Source organism: Ceratosolen solmsi, unplaced genomic scaffold (genome assembly GCF_000503995.2).
Source record: "Ceratosolen solmsi marchali unplaced genomic scaffold, CerSol_1.0 scaffold6, whole genome shotgun sequence".
Lineage (NCBI taxonomy): Eukaryota > Metazoa > Arthropoda > Insecta > Hymenoptera > Agaonidae > Ceratosolen > Ceratosolen solmsi.
In genome coordinates this window covers 2,744,041-2,761,907 of record NW_011948414.1, presented here as the reverse complement: position 1 = coordinate 2,761,907, position 17,867 = coordinate 2,744,041, and the positions used below count along the sequence as shown (strand labels likewise).

Below are 17,867 nucleotides of genomic sequence, written 5' to 3'. Positions count from 1 at the left end.
AAATTATATATATATATGTGTATATATATATATATATACGGTTGCCGAATTTTTGATAAATACTTGATAAATATAAATACATCTTATCGGTTTGTAAGAAATATCATAGTTGCTTACTCTTATTAAATGCATTTTCTACTTCGTTCACTTCTTTGCTAAATTGTTGTATAATCACATCAAATTTCGTGGCCAGTTTATGTTGCATGGACTCTCTTGTCTTCATGGATCTGAATTTCATAAGCATAGCAAGCGCATCTTCTGCTTTTATTAATGCACGGAAACTTTTGTCTATAAATAACTCAGCTTCTGCTTCAAATTTTCCAGCTTCAACCCGAAACCAGGTCATTGTCGCCTCCCAATTATCGCGATTAAACTCGTTAAATGCATCGCTTTCAGCATTTATTATGGGTTTCAGTAATTCGCTAATTCGTTCGACAATGCTGTCAATGTGTGCTGGATCATCTACAATAGATTTCAATTCTTCACCAAATATATTATTGAAATCACGAGTGACATCCACAATTTCATAAAGATTGCTGGCTACCTACAATATTACAAATAAAAACTGAAACATTTTTGACGATTCTTCACAAATTTATAATAATCATATTAATTGAATAAATTCCCACGTATATATATATATATATATATATATATATATATATACGCAAGTTAATCAAAGGAAAATAAGGAAAAAGAACATTTATTATTAATTTATACGAATAAACATAATAATTTATTAAATTTTTACTTTAAAAACATAAATATTTTAAGAAAAAAAAAAGCATTGAAGATCGAAAAAACACAAAAAATTTGATAATTTCAAGTTACAACAAAATTTCCATAAAAATACTCGGTATTTGATAAAAAAAAAAAAAAAAATGTTTTCTCTCGCGTATCGATGATTTGAAAATTGCTTAGTCGCAATAACAAATTAAAAATTAAAAATCAACAAACAACCATATAAATACTTTAAAGATTAATCCAATTAGTGTTATTAAAATCTCGGAGATATATTTTACGTAATCAGTGTTACCATGCCGAGATAATCAGTATCTTTGAATAGTCTTTGTTGATCGAATTCCCATCGTGGGCCTTTGCCTGATTGTTCGATACTACTGCGCACGTTGAGGTAAGTAGATTTCCAGAGTTTCAACATTCTGTGAGCCGTATCCATTTTTGTTAAAATTGTTTCTAACGGCTCACTATTGCAAAAATAAAAACACAAACAAATTTGAAACATATATAATTGTATAATGACTTTTAAGAAATTTTTTTGGTAATTATTTTTTTTTTTTTTTTTTTTTTTTTTTTTTTTTAGTAATTAGACGCTGGTAATACATGCGATGCTTTTACGAAATAAAAATACTTAAGGTTTTATATTATTTTTCACGTTTAATTACGATTGAATAATTAACAAAAGCCTTCTAGCTATAGTAATCAATTAAAATTTCAGAATTTTTATTACGTAGATTAGCGTTAAAATAATTCTATCTCTACGTACTTAAATAGCTTTTTAAATTGTAAATTTTTTATAAAATTTTGTCGTATCTGCCATGATAATTTTTCTATTAATGAAACCATATTTTCCTCCAATCCATAATATTTTGATAAAATCCAGATCATTCTCAAGTGCTCATAGATTCCTGGAATAATACGAATAATTTCATCGAACGAAGTAGTCTCTTCCAAAATCTATAAAATAACGTGAATTAATGTAATACAAACAAACAAACAAACAAACAAACAAAAACAAAAAAAAAACAAAACAAAAAAAAACAAAAAAAAAAAAAAAATAAATAAATAAATAAATAATTGGTCATGTATTATGACTTTTATTATTTAATCACCCTTAATTGTCAATATCCATCAAATTACCTTAAAATATCTTATAACTGTGGAGAGAAATTTATTATTATCCGTGGCAGTGTTGTAAAGTTCGGAAAGTTCCTGAACGAGAAACTCGAATCCAGTAATTTTTGGGGATTTTGCTATCTTCAGAATATTTATAGTCTTGACAATTGCCGCGGATCTCGATTGCTCAACGAGCAATGACGTTCCTGATTCACAATCGTGCCAGTACTTGTATTCAATCATCGGGCTCTTGTTTGATGATTTATTCAGGTACATATCTAGTACCTAAATAGTTATTAATTTAATTAATCAACCGTATCATGTATAATGCATTTATTATTAACAATGTATGTTTAGATTTAGTTTAGATCTCAAAGTCTAATGTAATATTTTCAGATTTCAATGTTTCGTAAAGTTTCAAACGTTTTTAAGCTTCAATATAACTTAGAAAAAAATGTATTAATAAGAGTACTGAAGTTCCACTTGATATAAAAAATTTCTTCTTAATTCAGTGACACCGAATTACTATTATTAATCTAATTAATTAATAATACATGTAAAGATAACAATTACATAAATTATTGAGTAAAGAAACCTTTTTAAAATGTTCTTTCCATGATATGACGATTTCTTCCAGTTGTTGTACCAATGTTTTATACTTGGCAAGCTCATTGTCATTTACACGGGGATCAATAGCATCAAGCACGTCGGGAATAGTTAGTAGAGTTTCGCCTTCGATATGATCCATAGCCCTTCGGAGTAAATTAATTTTTATAATAATATTGCCATTATGCATTTATCATTAATAAATACCATAATACTTTTATGAATAAAAATCGACTAGTCTTCTAATTCTAAATCTAACTAATTGACTGAATTACCATTCTACAGACTCGATCAAATTTGATAAATCTTCTGTGAACTTTATTTTACCAACTTGATCATGTGATTGATTAATATCAATCGATCTATTAATTGAACTTTGTTCTTGGCCCTTTTTTTCGATTTTTTTCATTTTAATTAGTGTAGTCGATCTACGTATAATCGAAGGTGGTATAAAATCTTCTCCCTTCGGCAAGAAATTTATTTACATTTATATATTTTTGATATAATAAATGGCATTTAATTATGTAACAGGATTATTTAAATTATAATAAATTAAAAAATATGCATATAGGAATAATTTTATTTCTTAATCGAATCAAACTTTAATAATTCATTAGTAAAATACTTTACCTCGTTTCATGAAAATAATTTTAATCGATCTTCCATAAAAAAACGACACATAACATATTTATATTTGATTTAATTCGTCTAATACATATATATATATTAAATTAAAGAATATTAAATAAATTTTTAATCGATTATACGTTATAAAGGCAATTGATAGAACTCAGTATAAACGCGTACCTGAAATTTTATTAAATTATCGATTATTTCAGCATTCTTTTCTATATTACTATTGTCGAATTTCTCCCAGATTATGTTGTTTGCGTGAAATTGTCTCTCAGCCAGTGGTAAGAATACATTTTTCAATAACTGATCCATCGCTGGTAAAAATTGTCCCTGTATCGATCCAACCAATATGTGACGAGGAAAATCTGCCCAACACTCTTTTTTCGATTCATATAAAGGAATTGCTGAATCTTTGCTACGTAATAAATAGATCAGTTGCTGATCACTCAATTGGCTATTCGAGCCGTCGATTTCACCGAAAAAACAATGGAGTACAGGTACTCTAACCGATCTCTCTACGAGTTTCTATTTATATGAATACAAAGAATTTTAGAATTACATTAGGCGTGTTCCAACGCAACATTATTTTGTGTAATCATCATACCTTCGTTAAGACATATTTATGTCTTTCTCTAGGTGGTGGTATAAAGATTTCTGTTTCAGCTAAAATTTATGGAAAGCATAATATTTCGTATTAATTCTCAATAATAAATTAATTTCTTCTTTCTTTTTTTTTTAAGAATTTTTTTTTTTTCTAATAATATAAACTTTAATAAAACATTTTAATTTTATAATTGTGAGTTTAAATCAATAATCTAAAAATTATAAATTCATATAATAAGACTTACAATAAATATTATTATTGATTGTAAATTTCAAAAATTTTCAAAGATATTAATAACTCATAATGTTAAAGTCTTTAATAAAAATTGCTTTATAGGTAAATTCGATAGACTAATTAAATAGTGATAAAAATTATTATTTCGCGTTCTTTTCTTAAACATTATTATGTCGTTTTGTTGTAATATTCGCGTGAGATTGTTGTTGTAATCTGTAGAAATTATAAGAACGTATAACTTGATTAACGAATATAATAATATATTTACATATTCTTTCACAAACAGTCGATATTTTTAGTTTCTATTATAACTTTAAATATGCATTTCAATGAATAATGACGTAAATTTGAACATTTCACTCATAAATAATATAAATCGATAGCACAGACTATTTGGAATAAATATTTTATATCTATCTGTTAATACTGATCGAGTCTATTGATATAGAATTGCGTTTAATATCGTGAGATCATAGAGTAGAGATTAAAATTAAATAAATAATTAATAAATGTTAATTACAAAAAGTCTTTTATATTTCAAAATAGAAATCTTACAATAATTTTCCTTAATTATTGGCTCGCTTTTCTTTTTCATCAGAAGTTCTAAATTATTTCTGTCGATAGAGCTGTCAAAAGATTCTTCTCCGTCTGCTTCTTCCTGACCTTCGCGGCTACCGATGGACCAATCAGAGCCCAATGCGGTGGGCGATTCAATATTGTGGATTATGGACTCATCGCTCTTTATTGACTCTTGGCTTTTTGGCTTCAAATTTTTCGCAGTCTTTTTATTCTTACCTTTTTTCTTCTTGACTAATAAGTTGTACATTAGATTACATAAAATACAATAAAATAGTCAATAAACATTTTCGACAACATATTGTACAACATATTGATTGTCAAATTAATTAATCGTAAAAATTCAAACGATAAATAATTAATGGCATAAATTTCTATTGTATTAAGCAAACAATATTTTCTACAGCAATGCAATATATATATATATATATATATATATATATATATATAGTTCTTTTTTTTATTTAATTTCTGGTGAGTCTAAATATTCTTATATATTGTTTGATGTTGATTCTTTATTGCATTGATCAATTATAACATTAAGTCAATATTATGAAGCTTTAACAGTCTATGCATGCATACCTAATCTAAGCAACTTTACAAGCAATACATGGCGTAAACAATACATTTATGTTATATTTAAATAGATTTTACCATTGGGAGCACTTTTTACTAATCTTTGCGACTTAACTTGAGTTGCATAAGATTCCAATGTTGCTATTTTTGTATGACCTAATTTAATTTTAAATTAATATTTATAAATATTGTTATATTCGTAATTAAAAATATTTATATCTATTAATAATAATAATAATAATAATAATAATAATTTTATATAAATAAATTAATTGTCTGTGTATTTAGCTATAAAAGAATGTATTAAATTTATTATCAAATTATTAATAAAAACTACTTTATGCGTAGTAAAAGGAAGGATTATTCGTTTAAATCAGTTTAAATTTTTTATTTTTATAAATCATATACTCTGTTATTATTTTAATTTACGATAATTAATAAATATACATATGCATCGTGTATATTTAAACTAAACAAAATTAATAAAGAAAAATTGTTATTAAATAATAATAATAAATTAAAACATTGGGCTTATATCATACGCTTATATCAATATTTATTTATATGAATTATATGAATAAAATGTTTTGTTCGTAGTATTTCAAATTTAAGTATTAAAATTGAAAATATAATTTTACTTACCTTCCCAAACCGATATTTCGTCTTGTACAATTTCATCTCTGTAGGTCTTGTAAAAGAATACCTGTTTATATTCAAGATCTTGTATTTCAAATGTATTAACATCTAACAAACTAAGAAGTTTCTTTTTATAATATCCACGATTATTCTAAAATATTTTCATACATATTTCAATATTTATTGTAATTATAAAACTAATTAATAAATTTATAACATAATTTATATTTTTAATTACGTTCATAAGATCATTAAAGATATCCTGTAAATCGCTCAAACCTAGGAAGTTCATTATTTTTTCTCGAATCCAAAGAAGCCTATTTTTAAGAATAATAATAAAAAACAATCATTATTGAAAACTTAATCCAAATAAAAGTGAACTAAATGTAAAATAAAGTTCAACGAGATGCAGAGTGCATTAATATATGTATATAATAAAAACATGCATTAATGAATAGATTAATAAATAATTAACATTTATAAATAATTAAATTCATTAAGTGAATTTTAACAATAGTAAGTATTAATTTTTTTTTTCTTTCAATTTAAAATAAAAAGAAATAATGAAATGTACCGATAATCTGTAGAATCCGAAAACGATGAGTTAATCGTGTCGCGACTTTCAGCATAGAAATTCTCATCGATAAAACTAGCATTTGAGGATATATGCTCTCGTTCGCTTTTATCCGACATTATTATTCATTAAAATTAGAAAATTATAGAATACAATAGTTGTAAATCTTAGGTTATTATATACTTCGACATTGACTTAGCAAATACCCGCTAATAACAGCGTTTCTATGGTTCCAGGCGCTTTTCCTTACTTGTGTTTCTATGGTTTCAAATACATTATTCTTTCCCGTATTTATCAAATTTATTTACCAAAATAACTATGGAACTATAATGAGAAGATTTGAGCAAATTGATAAAACTTAATAACGAATTGTCTTACAATTGAATATTACAAATTATAATATATAATTCTATAAACATACAAATCATTGTATAAAAATCTTTAACGCACTTAATTAAGAATAAAAAATATATAATATTTTAATTATATATGGATTAATCAATAATAATAATTAATAATAATAATAATAAATACTATATGTTTACGTACAATTACATCATATATTTTATAAACACTCTGTATTTATGTATAAAAATTGTAAAAATAGTTTTTATATATATATATATATATATATATATATATATATATATATATATATTGCTTGAACAGGTATTAAATATATCATTTTTGTAGTTTATTGTCATTAATATATGAAATCTAATGAAAAAAATGATACAACCTTTACACATTAATAGTTTTTATTCAAATGATATATTTCATATTTTACAATATTTTGAAATAATAAAATTTTACATTCAAATTATTATTATACAGAATAATTACATTTCTTCCTATAATGTATAATTTTCAAAAAATACCTCAAGTTTCATTCATAATCATTCGTTTCTCTTTTAAACACACATACACACGCACACATATCTATGTATATATATATATATATACATATATATATATATATATATATATATATATATATATATATATATATATATATATATATATATATATATATATATTAATTTATTTATTTATTTATTTATTCATTGATTTATGCATGTGTGTACAATTAGTTTTATAAATACTTTTTACAAAATTATGATATAAGATCACTAATCAGATTACTTTGTTGTTTAATCTGTAAAATTGTTTATAATTTTACTATTTTTGCTCTTTTTGCTTCTTATTTTTTCCTTAGCCTCCGTTTGTGAATTCATCGAAAAATTCGATTGTCGATCAATTGTTGTAGCATCGTTATCATTAGTTACTAAACCTTTCCTTAAAGCTTCTAAATATTCTTTCATTCCTTCGTCACTACCAAAATCAAAGCTAATCGATGGAATAAATTCAGTTTCCACTAAAGATTTCCGTGTAGTTGGCAGCTCGGTTTCGTTGTATTTGACATTGTCGTTAGTAAAATCGTGGAATCGAATATTCGTTTCAGTTGTAAAAATAGTTGGTTCATAATGATGATCGTTTCTTTCCGATTGACTCTCTTGCGTTATTTGGGAATTTTTTTGCGGCCATTCACTGTTTTTACTGCTTTGTTGAGTAGTTGAATCGAAGTTATAATCAATCGATTCAGGATGAACGTGAATATCTTTGTCTCCAAGGTGAATATTTTCAAAATTTGTTTGAGCATTTTTGTAAAGATTGCTATGAATTGACTGTAACCGAGGATCATTAAGTATCTTAATATTTTCATTAGATAGCTGATAATGTTCGGGTTTAAAGCCGTTAAAAGTTGATTGCGAAATTTTTGATGGCTGTTGATTGTTATTAAAGGGATTAAATACATTTAATTCGGGTAATTTTGGGATATCGTGAGCATTGGCATGAGATTCGAAATTTGGTAATATTTGATAAGATCCGTCAGGAACGAAATGTGTTGTACTATAATTTTCTTCTCCAGGTTCATTAAAAGTCTTTTGATTATCCAATTTTAATGGAGGCTCTACATTGTCAAGAGTTTTACTTATTTTGTTGAAAAATGGAAGTCTTTCGAATTTCGAAAAGTTTTCCATATTAATATTGTGTCGACCGTCGGTAAAATTCTGCATAGTGTTTTGATTAATATTTCTATAATTATATAACAAGTCACTTTCATTCACTTTAAAGTCATTATAATAATACTTATTATTGTTGTTAATGTTATTGTTTATAGAGATTTCTTTAAAACTATTAATGTTATCAAAGTTAATATTATCCTGTGGGTCGGTATTATAAAGATTTTTATTTTTGTTATTTGAATTCTGTTCGAACATACCGTTAGCTGGAATGAGTGGCCTTGATGAGCGATCATTTTTAATTAACTGGCTCATGGTCCACAAAAAATTCACTCCCTTTCCCAAAATATCAGAATTTATTTTATACTTATTGAAATTTTGCATAATTTTTTGCTTATTATCAACTGGCTTTGCAATATTTGTATTTCTATTCTTTTTTATAATACGATTTCCAAAATCTACATAAGGTGAAATTTCAGATATTTCATCTGCATTTTTATAATTATCATATTCAAAATAATCTCTGTTTATTTTTTCTCTATTTTCATTTTGTAAATTAAGCGTCTTATCTTGATTTTTAGAATTTTCATCGTTTTCGTTATTCCGGTAGTTTTTATAATTCTGTTGAATTTCAGGATTTCTAAAAAAATTAATATTACCATCATTATAATAGTTAAAATTTTCTTCAGTATTTTGTTTGTAATGTACATGATTTTCTGGATAATGATTCGTCTCGTAATTCACTCGATTATTTCCGTTATCATTTTCTTCTTTGTTATTATTATATCTATTGTTGTTCCAATGTTTTGGATAAACATTAGAGTGCGTGATTTTTTGTTGGTTTAAATAGCGATTAGAGTATACGGGCTCTTTACGATTAGCTAAATTACTAATATCTGATAAAGGAAGAAATTCTTGGATGTTGAAATTTGTCAGACGACCAAGCTTTTCACGATCGGCTTCGATAGTTTGAAAACCACGTGGTGTTTCTTGATAAATTGGATAATAATTTTTATTTTCCTGGGACAATTGTGTAGAAGCAATAGATGTGTAATGTTGATTTCTTATAATTTGAGGCAATGTTTGATGAAATTTGACTGGATTATTTTCATTATTTAGAAAATTAAATTGACTTTCCGATAATTTTGACGGCGGCACATAGTCTGCTAATGCTTGTCGATCGTTCTCCTCCATTTGATTTAATTTCAAATTTTGTGAATTTGTATCGGCAGTTGTAGACTCGATAACATGTGGATTCTCATTGGTTCTTATTTTCTGATTTATTTGAGCCGATCTAACAATTTCAAGATCTTCAAAGTTTATCGGCTGGTTATCCTGCTGGGATATCAATCGTCTAAGAATTTCCAATTCTATTGGATTTTTCGAATCGACATTTGTGAAATTTCTATCACTATTTAATGGAAAAGTCACTTCCAATGGAGAATTACTCTCTTGTAGAGTATCAGAAAATTGTTTAGCATAACTACTTAATGTTGTTTGTTCTAAATTGGGAATTGTAATAGGTAAAATGGTATCTGTAAATGGAATATCGGTTGAATTTAACACGTATTTATAATTGATTGGGATTGTTGTAATTAATGGTGTATCTGTAAAATTAAAAGTTTCATTATTTCCAAGGGCAACTTGGAATACCGGATTTCTCGGTACTTGATGAGATTGCATAATACGAAGAATATCTTTATTATCGTCATTGGTATAGGAATCAAAATTAGTTCCCACAGTCGAAGGTTCCGTCGAAGTGTCGAACAATAATGTCGACTCTTCTGTTTTATACTGGAATGGTACATCAGTGATTCTTTCTTCATCTGAATTCTTTATTTTTTTAATTGTTTGATCGGTATATTTATGCAAATCTTCAGTCACTTTATGTTTTTGTTTATCGTAATGCTCGAGCTGGCCAGGAATATTATATTGAATTATACCAATACTCTCTTTAGCTTCAAACTGCTCTGTCGGTTGATTAATATGTTTTTGTTGTAATTTTGCCTTAGAAATCGTATTATTGAAAATTATTGATATTCTTGATTTATTTTTTTGATTGTTACTATCGGGTACAAGACTAATTATATTTCTTTCTTTCTCAAAGTTTCGCTCAGCCTGTGAATTTATGAAATCAATACTTTCCGTCCCTTCCATCTCATCATACTCATAACCAAAATTATGTTTGCTAAAATTTTGTGAATTCTTAATTTTCTTTCTATCCAAATTGGCCTTTGCTGATAAATTGGACAAACTGTTTATATTAGTGGTATTTTCATATTGTTTGGCAAAAGATTCGAAAGGTCTTATCGTTGTCTCGTAATTGATATTATTTTCTTTTGAAAAAATGGTGTCCTCGGTAACCGTTGTTTGCTCATCATTTTTTGTCAATAATAAATTTGATCGAGTCGATGTGAAATATTTAAAAGCTTTTTCTTGATTTTTAAACTTCACCTGATTTCGATTGCTTATAGATAATCTGAAATTATTAATCAACATATAAGAAATTATTAACAATTTATCGTAATACCAGAATAACTAATATAATTTATAGACAAATCTGAAGTTAACAATAAAAATAATCTCTTTAATAATAATTTAATATTTAATAATAAAAAAAAGATCAATATTGAGTAACATTTACATATATTTATATTTTTTTGTACATTAGTTTAGCATCACTTGACATTTATATTATTTTTATTACACTAAAAACTTTCTTTGACAAAATTAATTTTAAATTATATTTATCAACAACATCTTTATACAATAGGTTTTCTCATTATTTATTATACTTTTATTTCATTAATAATTATTGATAAATCGACTAATATATAAACTGCATAAATAATTTGTTAATCAATAATGTTTGTTCTACGTAATACCTAGAATGTTCTCGGTTTTTAGATCGTCGTTTTTCTTCGATCAATGATTTAATTCTTATCAACGATAAATCTTTGTGAAGTTTCGTAATTGTGCCATTGCTGGTTTTTATATCACGAGGCTTATAATCTCGATCTCGAAAGTAACTTTTGCGTGCATCGTGATTGCTTTCCAGCTGATTTTCGTTTCTCCTTATGCTCATTGAAGTAAGATTCGTTTTATCATTCTCTTTCTTTTTTTCTATCGTCGGCTGCATTTTCTGATAATCCATCGTTTCCGAAAGTGCCTGACGCAGCATATTGCTATCGGTAAGCAAGGTATCGGTCGAATGACTTTGCTGATTATAAAACTTATGACTTTCAGTGCATGATACTCTACTCCACCAATCGCATGTTAATAGTTGTTGGCTAAAAAGAGAACCCACTGGACAGAGAAAAGATGATACAAGACTGTCTTCGCAGACGTGAAAAACTTGACAACCCGCCTCCTCGTCTGCATAGTAGCCTACAATGAGGAAATTATGAGTTTTATTTTTAGTTTATTCCATTACATATAATGTAATATCTAATATACGTTTATATAACATATATTTATATAACATATATTGTAGTCACAAAAATAAATAAAACAATTTTATAATTTATATCTTTATGGTGAGTGTATTATAAAATAGCTAAAAATCAAATAGCGATTCAGCAGTTACAATTTTTTATATAATATATATATATATATATATATTTTTTTATTTATTCCTTATATAGTTAAGCATTGAGTTAAAGTATTTTAATAATAGTCATTTCCTTTAACAGGAAATAACATTTTTAAATAATCGTATTCATTATTATATATTTCGTTTGCTCAAATTATTTCATGCGCTGATTAATGTATTTAATATTATCAAAAATGTTTGTTTAATATGGTTATTGCCAATTGTTTATTTAAATTAAGTTTATTTATATATTCATGTCACATAAATAATTTCATTTATAGTTATATAAAAAAAAATATAGAAATTTGGATAATTAATTTCTTAGTTCGAATAGATGGTATTAGAGTTTGTCTTTACTTTTTCATAATACCGAATTCAAATTCAATAATATTCGATATTAAAATCATCAATGATTTAAATAAATTTGTTCAATTTGTTTATAATAATCTTTAGCTGAATTATTGTCAATAATAATCAATATTGTCGAACTCCTTTTGTTTAAAATATACAAACTCTTGATACACTATATTAGAAAATTGATATTTCTTAAGATATTCATTTTAAAAAGTTACAAACAAAAAACTGATTGTCTCAATGAAAAAAATACTTGAATAGCTCAAATTAAAAAGAAAATGCTTTATTCGTGTTAATTTCATATGAATAAACTTTAATATAAGTTTAAATTTATTCAAAAATTCATAAAAAATTTATACATAGTTGTAGGAAAAAAGAAAATGCAATAAACATCAAGATAAATACTGCTTATGTTCTTCTACACACATATATTTATATATATATATATATATATATATATATATATATCATGAATCATATAAGTACTTATTGCCCACAAAATGCAAATAAATTCAAATGATAAGCCATGCATTTTATAAGAACTTTGTTTAATGTGAAAAGAGATAGAAAGTTTTTTTATTCACGAGGTATTCAATGTCATGCAAAAGTCAGCAAGAGAAAATCTCGTATCCTGTGAAAGAATAACAGTGTACGCATATTCCTTAAACTAATGTAATATTATACTAATATAAACTACACTACAAAGTAAACTTTTAACGATATTAGATGAGAAATTATTTTTTTCTTTAACTAAACAATAAAAAACTCTTTAGAAATGCTTACGCAAAATGATTAAAATTTTAATTTTTTACTTACATTTTCATTAGTCTCATTTAAAATGTTTTAATTATTATAATTCACTCTATTATTGACGCAATATAACATTCTACTTTACAAAAAACATTTTTTCAAATCTTTGTATGTAATATATTTTTAACTAACAGTCCTTTTATTTAAATACATTATAATACACATATTCGTTAAATTAAGAATTTCTTATAATAAAAATGACATACTTGTAATGTTTTAAGAAAATATATTTCCAAAAAAAATATTTTTCGAATGTTACGAATATTAAAAATTATTAATACATAATTATTTAAGGCAAAATGTAAAAAGTTATTTCTACAATTTATAAAATTTATAAATATTAAATTTATTACTAATAGATATATAATTATTAGATATTTGTAATAAAATTAATTGTACTATTATATTATTGTGTTCTCTCATAATATTTAATATCTTATTGATATTTATTACTTGCAGGCTAATTCCAAAAACATAACATTTTTAATGTATTTTAAAAAAAATTATTCGAACTGTTAGATGTATATTATATATATATATATATATATTTATATATTAGAAAATTTTATGAAAATATGAAATGTTTATATTCTGTTAGATAATTAATATGTAGATAGAAAAATATATAGGTAATTAATTAAATTATAACTACCTGATTAAATAATATTTCAATTTATCTTTCAACTGATTCTTATAATCTCATATATATTTATATACATGTCAGAATGATTTTTCGAAAAAAAGAAATTATTAAGAAATTAAAAATTCTATTTTTAGTGCAAATTGGATAACCGATTCAAACGTAATAAATCGTATAAACAAATCTAATGTATTAAAATATATGTATCATAATTTCATGTATATCGACATTTAAATACGATTTTATTAAAATTTCATCGTATTACTCGTTTATAATTTGCATATTTTCTTTTTCAAAATATTAGTTGCAATTTTTTTACTTTCACTTTCATGAGTTTCAAAATATTAAAGAATATTATACTTGTTTACCGAACGCAATGAAATTGCGTTTCTTCAATAGAAATGGTATAGAGTTATTTCTCAGGTAACATTAATTGTGGTAAATTAATTTTTTTTTTTACGTTTAGCAAATATTAAAATTTCATATATTACTTCAGGAATATTTATAGCATATTATTAAGTAATAGTGAATAATAATTTTTTTATACTTGTTTTTTCGCATTTCTAATTAACTTACGTATTAGGATAGATCTAAACAGTATTTGAAAATTAAAAAAATTACAAGTAATAAAATAATATTCATTATTTTATAAGCATTATTTACGAAAGTACATATAAAAATTTTACCTTTTTAATTAATATTCAACTTAATAATTAGTGTTATTAAAATTACTTTTCTAACTAGAAGATAATAACTAAGTTTTCACTTTTTAAAATGAAAGAGCAGTGTGTTATATTTAAACATGGACAAATATATTAATTCATCATCGCTTACGGTATAAAGAACTTTATAGTCTATAATTAGTATATAATATAATATATAATAGTATATAAATAGTATATAATATAGTCTATATTACTCTGTTTATTACCTCGTTTCCTGTTGATGCACGAAAACATTGTCTTTGGGATTTTAACGTAGGCAGGATAATCGATTCCTGGTTCACCAGGTACATTACTTCTGATATCTGAAAAATTTGTAAAATATTAACATGTTTTTGTGTATATCAAAAGATATACAATATTATGTTACAATAAAAGTTTGTTTACTGAAATCTTTTTCAATAATGTATAAATTTTTTAATTAAATATTTTGTAATTAATGCAGTGAATTTTATTATATTTATAATTGATAAAAATGGAATTTACATATTACGTAAAAATAATCATTATATATATGTATATATATAAATATGTTTATTTATTTATTGCATCTTACAAATTTAAATATAATGTTTTAAGATCGATTGTTTTTGTATTGTTGTAGAAAAAACTTGTACTAAAGTGAATAAAAATTATATAATATTTTCTATTTTTAGAATATCACTCTTTTCTAACGATCTTTAAAAATCTTTTAATTTTACATTTCATGATTAATTACTTTATTACCATGTATTTCCCTAGTTCCAAGATACTGTCCTTTATCGTAGCTGTAATCATCAAGAAAGCCATCTTCTTCTGGATTGAAGTATTTTCTGAATATATTTATAATTATTTTTAGGTTGAAAAAATGAAAAAAGCTTTTGTAATACAATTCGGAGAATCGAATATATTTAATTAATGCATTTATTTATTATACTTATACAAACCTGCCACGTGTACCATCAATATCTCGTCTCGAAACATAACTCGGTTTCACTTCATCATATTCAAATGACAGACCAAGAGAGATAGCGAATAAAGTTGTCGCTGGAAGAACTAAGCATTAAAAACATATGTCTAAAAATCTTTTTAGTTTGTTTAAAAAAGTATTAACAACGATCTATGTACTAAGATATAAACAAGATATATACAATTTTTGCTATATTTAAATATTAAGGTGATAATAATTTATTTATGTTAGCAAGACTAAAGAAAATTAATTATGTAAATAAATAATAGTATTTCATTAAACATCACAAATGTAATTGCTTGTTATTTCAGATTTAATTGATGATGTTTTTTTTCTATTTGTTTTTGCAAAATTAAAAATACAAATTCGTAAAAATAATACCAAATCTAAAACATTAAAAATTCTTTGATACTATATTAATTTATAATTATTCGTTAATATTTACGGTAGCTCATAATTAGGAAATATAAGCTAATTTTCTTAACATTTAAATATAACGTGAATATATTTATTAAGCTAACTGCATTTTAGTTAGAAAGACCAAATTAAAAAAAAAAAAAAAAAACTTTTAAACAATTATAATAATAATCTTATAATCTTACGTTTAGTAAAAATTAGTAGAAATAATTTTGACGTTTATAGTTTTTACATTATTATTTTGTATTAATTGAATTCGTATTTGTATAAAATGAATAATATTAAATTAAATATATACAAATATTCGTTTGCTTCAATCAATTCAATGTTTGGAAATATAAAAAAATATACATATATATATATATATACATATATATATATATATATATATATATATATAAATAAAATTATATTCTGGTTAAATATTTTAAGGTCTATTTTTTCACATTATTGAAAATATTAATTTGTTAATCTACTAAATATATAGTGATATATAGTTATATATATATATATATATATATATATATATGTAGTAGATTAACAAATTAATATTTTCAATAATGTGAAAAAATAGACCTTAAAATATTTAAGCAGAATATAATTTTATTAATGATTCTTCTATGTCGGTTAATTAGAAAAATTGCCTGATGATATAAATAATCTGTACTAGTTATATAATTATAGTACTAAGTACTAATTATATCACTTTACTGTTTCAAATAAGTTAAATATCTTGGGTATTTATTAATTTTTATAATTGCCCTATTAGAAAGTCAACTTATAAATTGTATGTCATATTAGTAAAAAAAAAAAAAAAAATGTAACATTCTATTCGAAATATTTATGGGTGTTAAGAGGTTGGAAATAATTATAAAATACCATAATTTTCAATTTTCAGAAGATTGATTAACAATTCAAAATCATATTTTTATAACAAAAATTCACATTTCTAAAGTCATTCATTATAGAAGTAGTCGATAGGTATATAAAAGTTAAAAACCTATTAAAAGAATTTAATTTTATTACAATATAACATATTATTAATTTCTTTACGTGAAGAACAATATTAATATTTAGAATTAACTAAATATTAATTAAATTACCATTCTAATTTAAAAGAACCAATAAAATTATAAATTATGAAAAATTAAATTTCTTATTAATTTCCATAAAACATTGATTATTCATATATAAATTATTATAAAGCTTTTGTAACATTTGCATATTATATAATTATGTATATATTTTGTTGTAAATGAATTATAATTATAATACGAGATTTATATTAAATCATATTCAAAAATAAAAATTTGGATTAATTTAAAAAATTGATTATTCGTTCAATTTACTATTATTGACAAAAGTTCTCTTCATATTTTTTTTAATTAATCCGTAAAAATAAATAAAATTTATAGTTTATAAGATAATTAGTCAAAAGCAAAATGACTATTTGAATTGGTTAGATATTATAATATTATTAAAAAAAAATATCTCGAAAATAATAATTGTTATTGAATGTGATGATCTGTCCATTAAAAAAAAAAAAAAAAAAAAAAAAAAACTAACCTAATTAGAATTTCATTATGAAAAAAAGATGAGTTTTTTAAGATAATAGAACAATTCACAAGAAGACTTGTTTATTAAAAATCATTAATCTTATAATTTTATCACCATAGGATACATTTAATTCATTGTCCATAAATATGACAAGGAAAATATGCAATTTATAAAATATAAATTAATATAAAAATAGTATCTTGATGCTCTTTCATATACGTTGCGACTGTTAATAATCTCATTTTTTGTAATGGTACATCGTACAGAACAACTTTCTAATCGAAACATGTACTTTGCGATATTTTGTGTACACGTTACATTTATCGATTATTTTTACGAATTTGTATTTCGATATTAAAACTTTTATCGTGACATGTTTTCATTTCCTTTAATATTTAATTTGTCATATTTCAATTAGCAACGTTAGTAAAAATTAAACATCATTTGTGCTTGAAGGAAGCGCAATTTTATAATAATTCTTAATTTATGGACAGTGGATGAATTGGATG

General features: G+C 23.8%; 1 protein-coding gene across 1 annotated transcript in view; it reads right to left on the bottom strand.

Moving 5' to 3' along the window:
* The window catches only part of Dhc98D (Dynein heavy chain at 89D), a 34,805-nt gene extending 32,203 nt beyond the window's left edge, over positions 1-2,602 (bottom strand). Inside the window, exons 1-5 of the mRNA XM_011507361.1 lie at positions 2,450-2,602; positions 1,879-2,139; positions 1,501-1,695; positions 1,037-1,201; positions 118-544 (exon numbers count right to left, since the gene is read on the bottom strand). Coding sequence (XP_011505663.1) covers positions 118-544; positions 1,037-1,201; positions 1,501-1,695; positions 1,879-2,139; positions 2,450-2,602 — 1,201 coding nt within the window. The remainder of the gene's footprint in view (positions 1-117; positions 545-1,036; positions 1,202-1,500; positions 1,696-1,878; positions 2,140-2,449) is intronic.
* Positions 2,603-17,867: the final 15,265 nt, after the last annotated feature.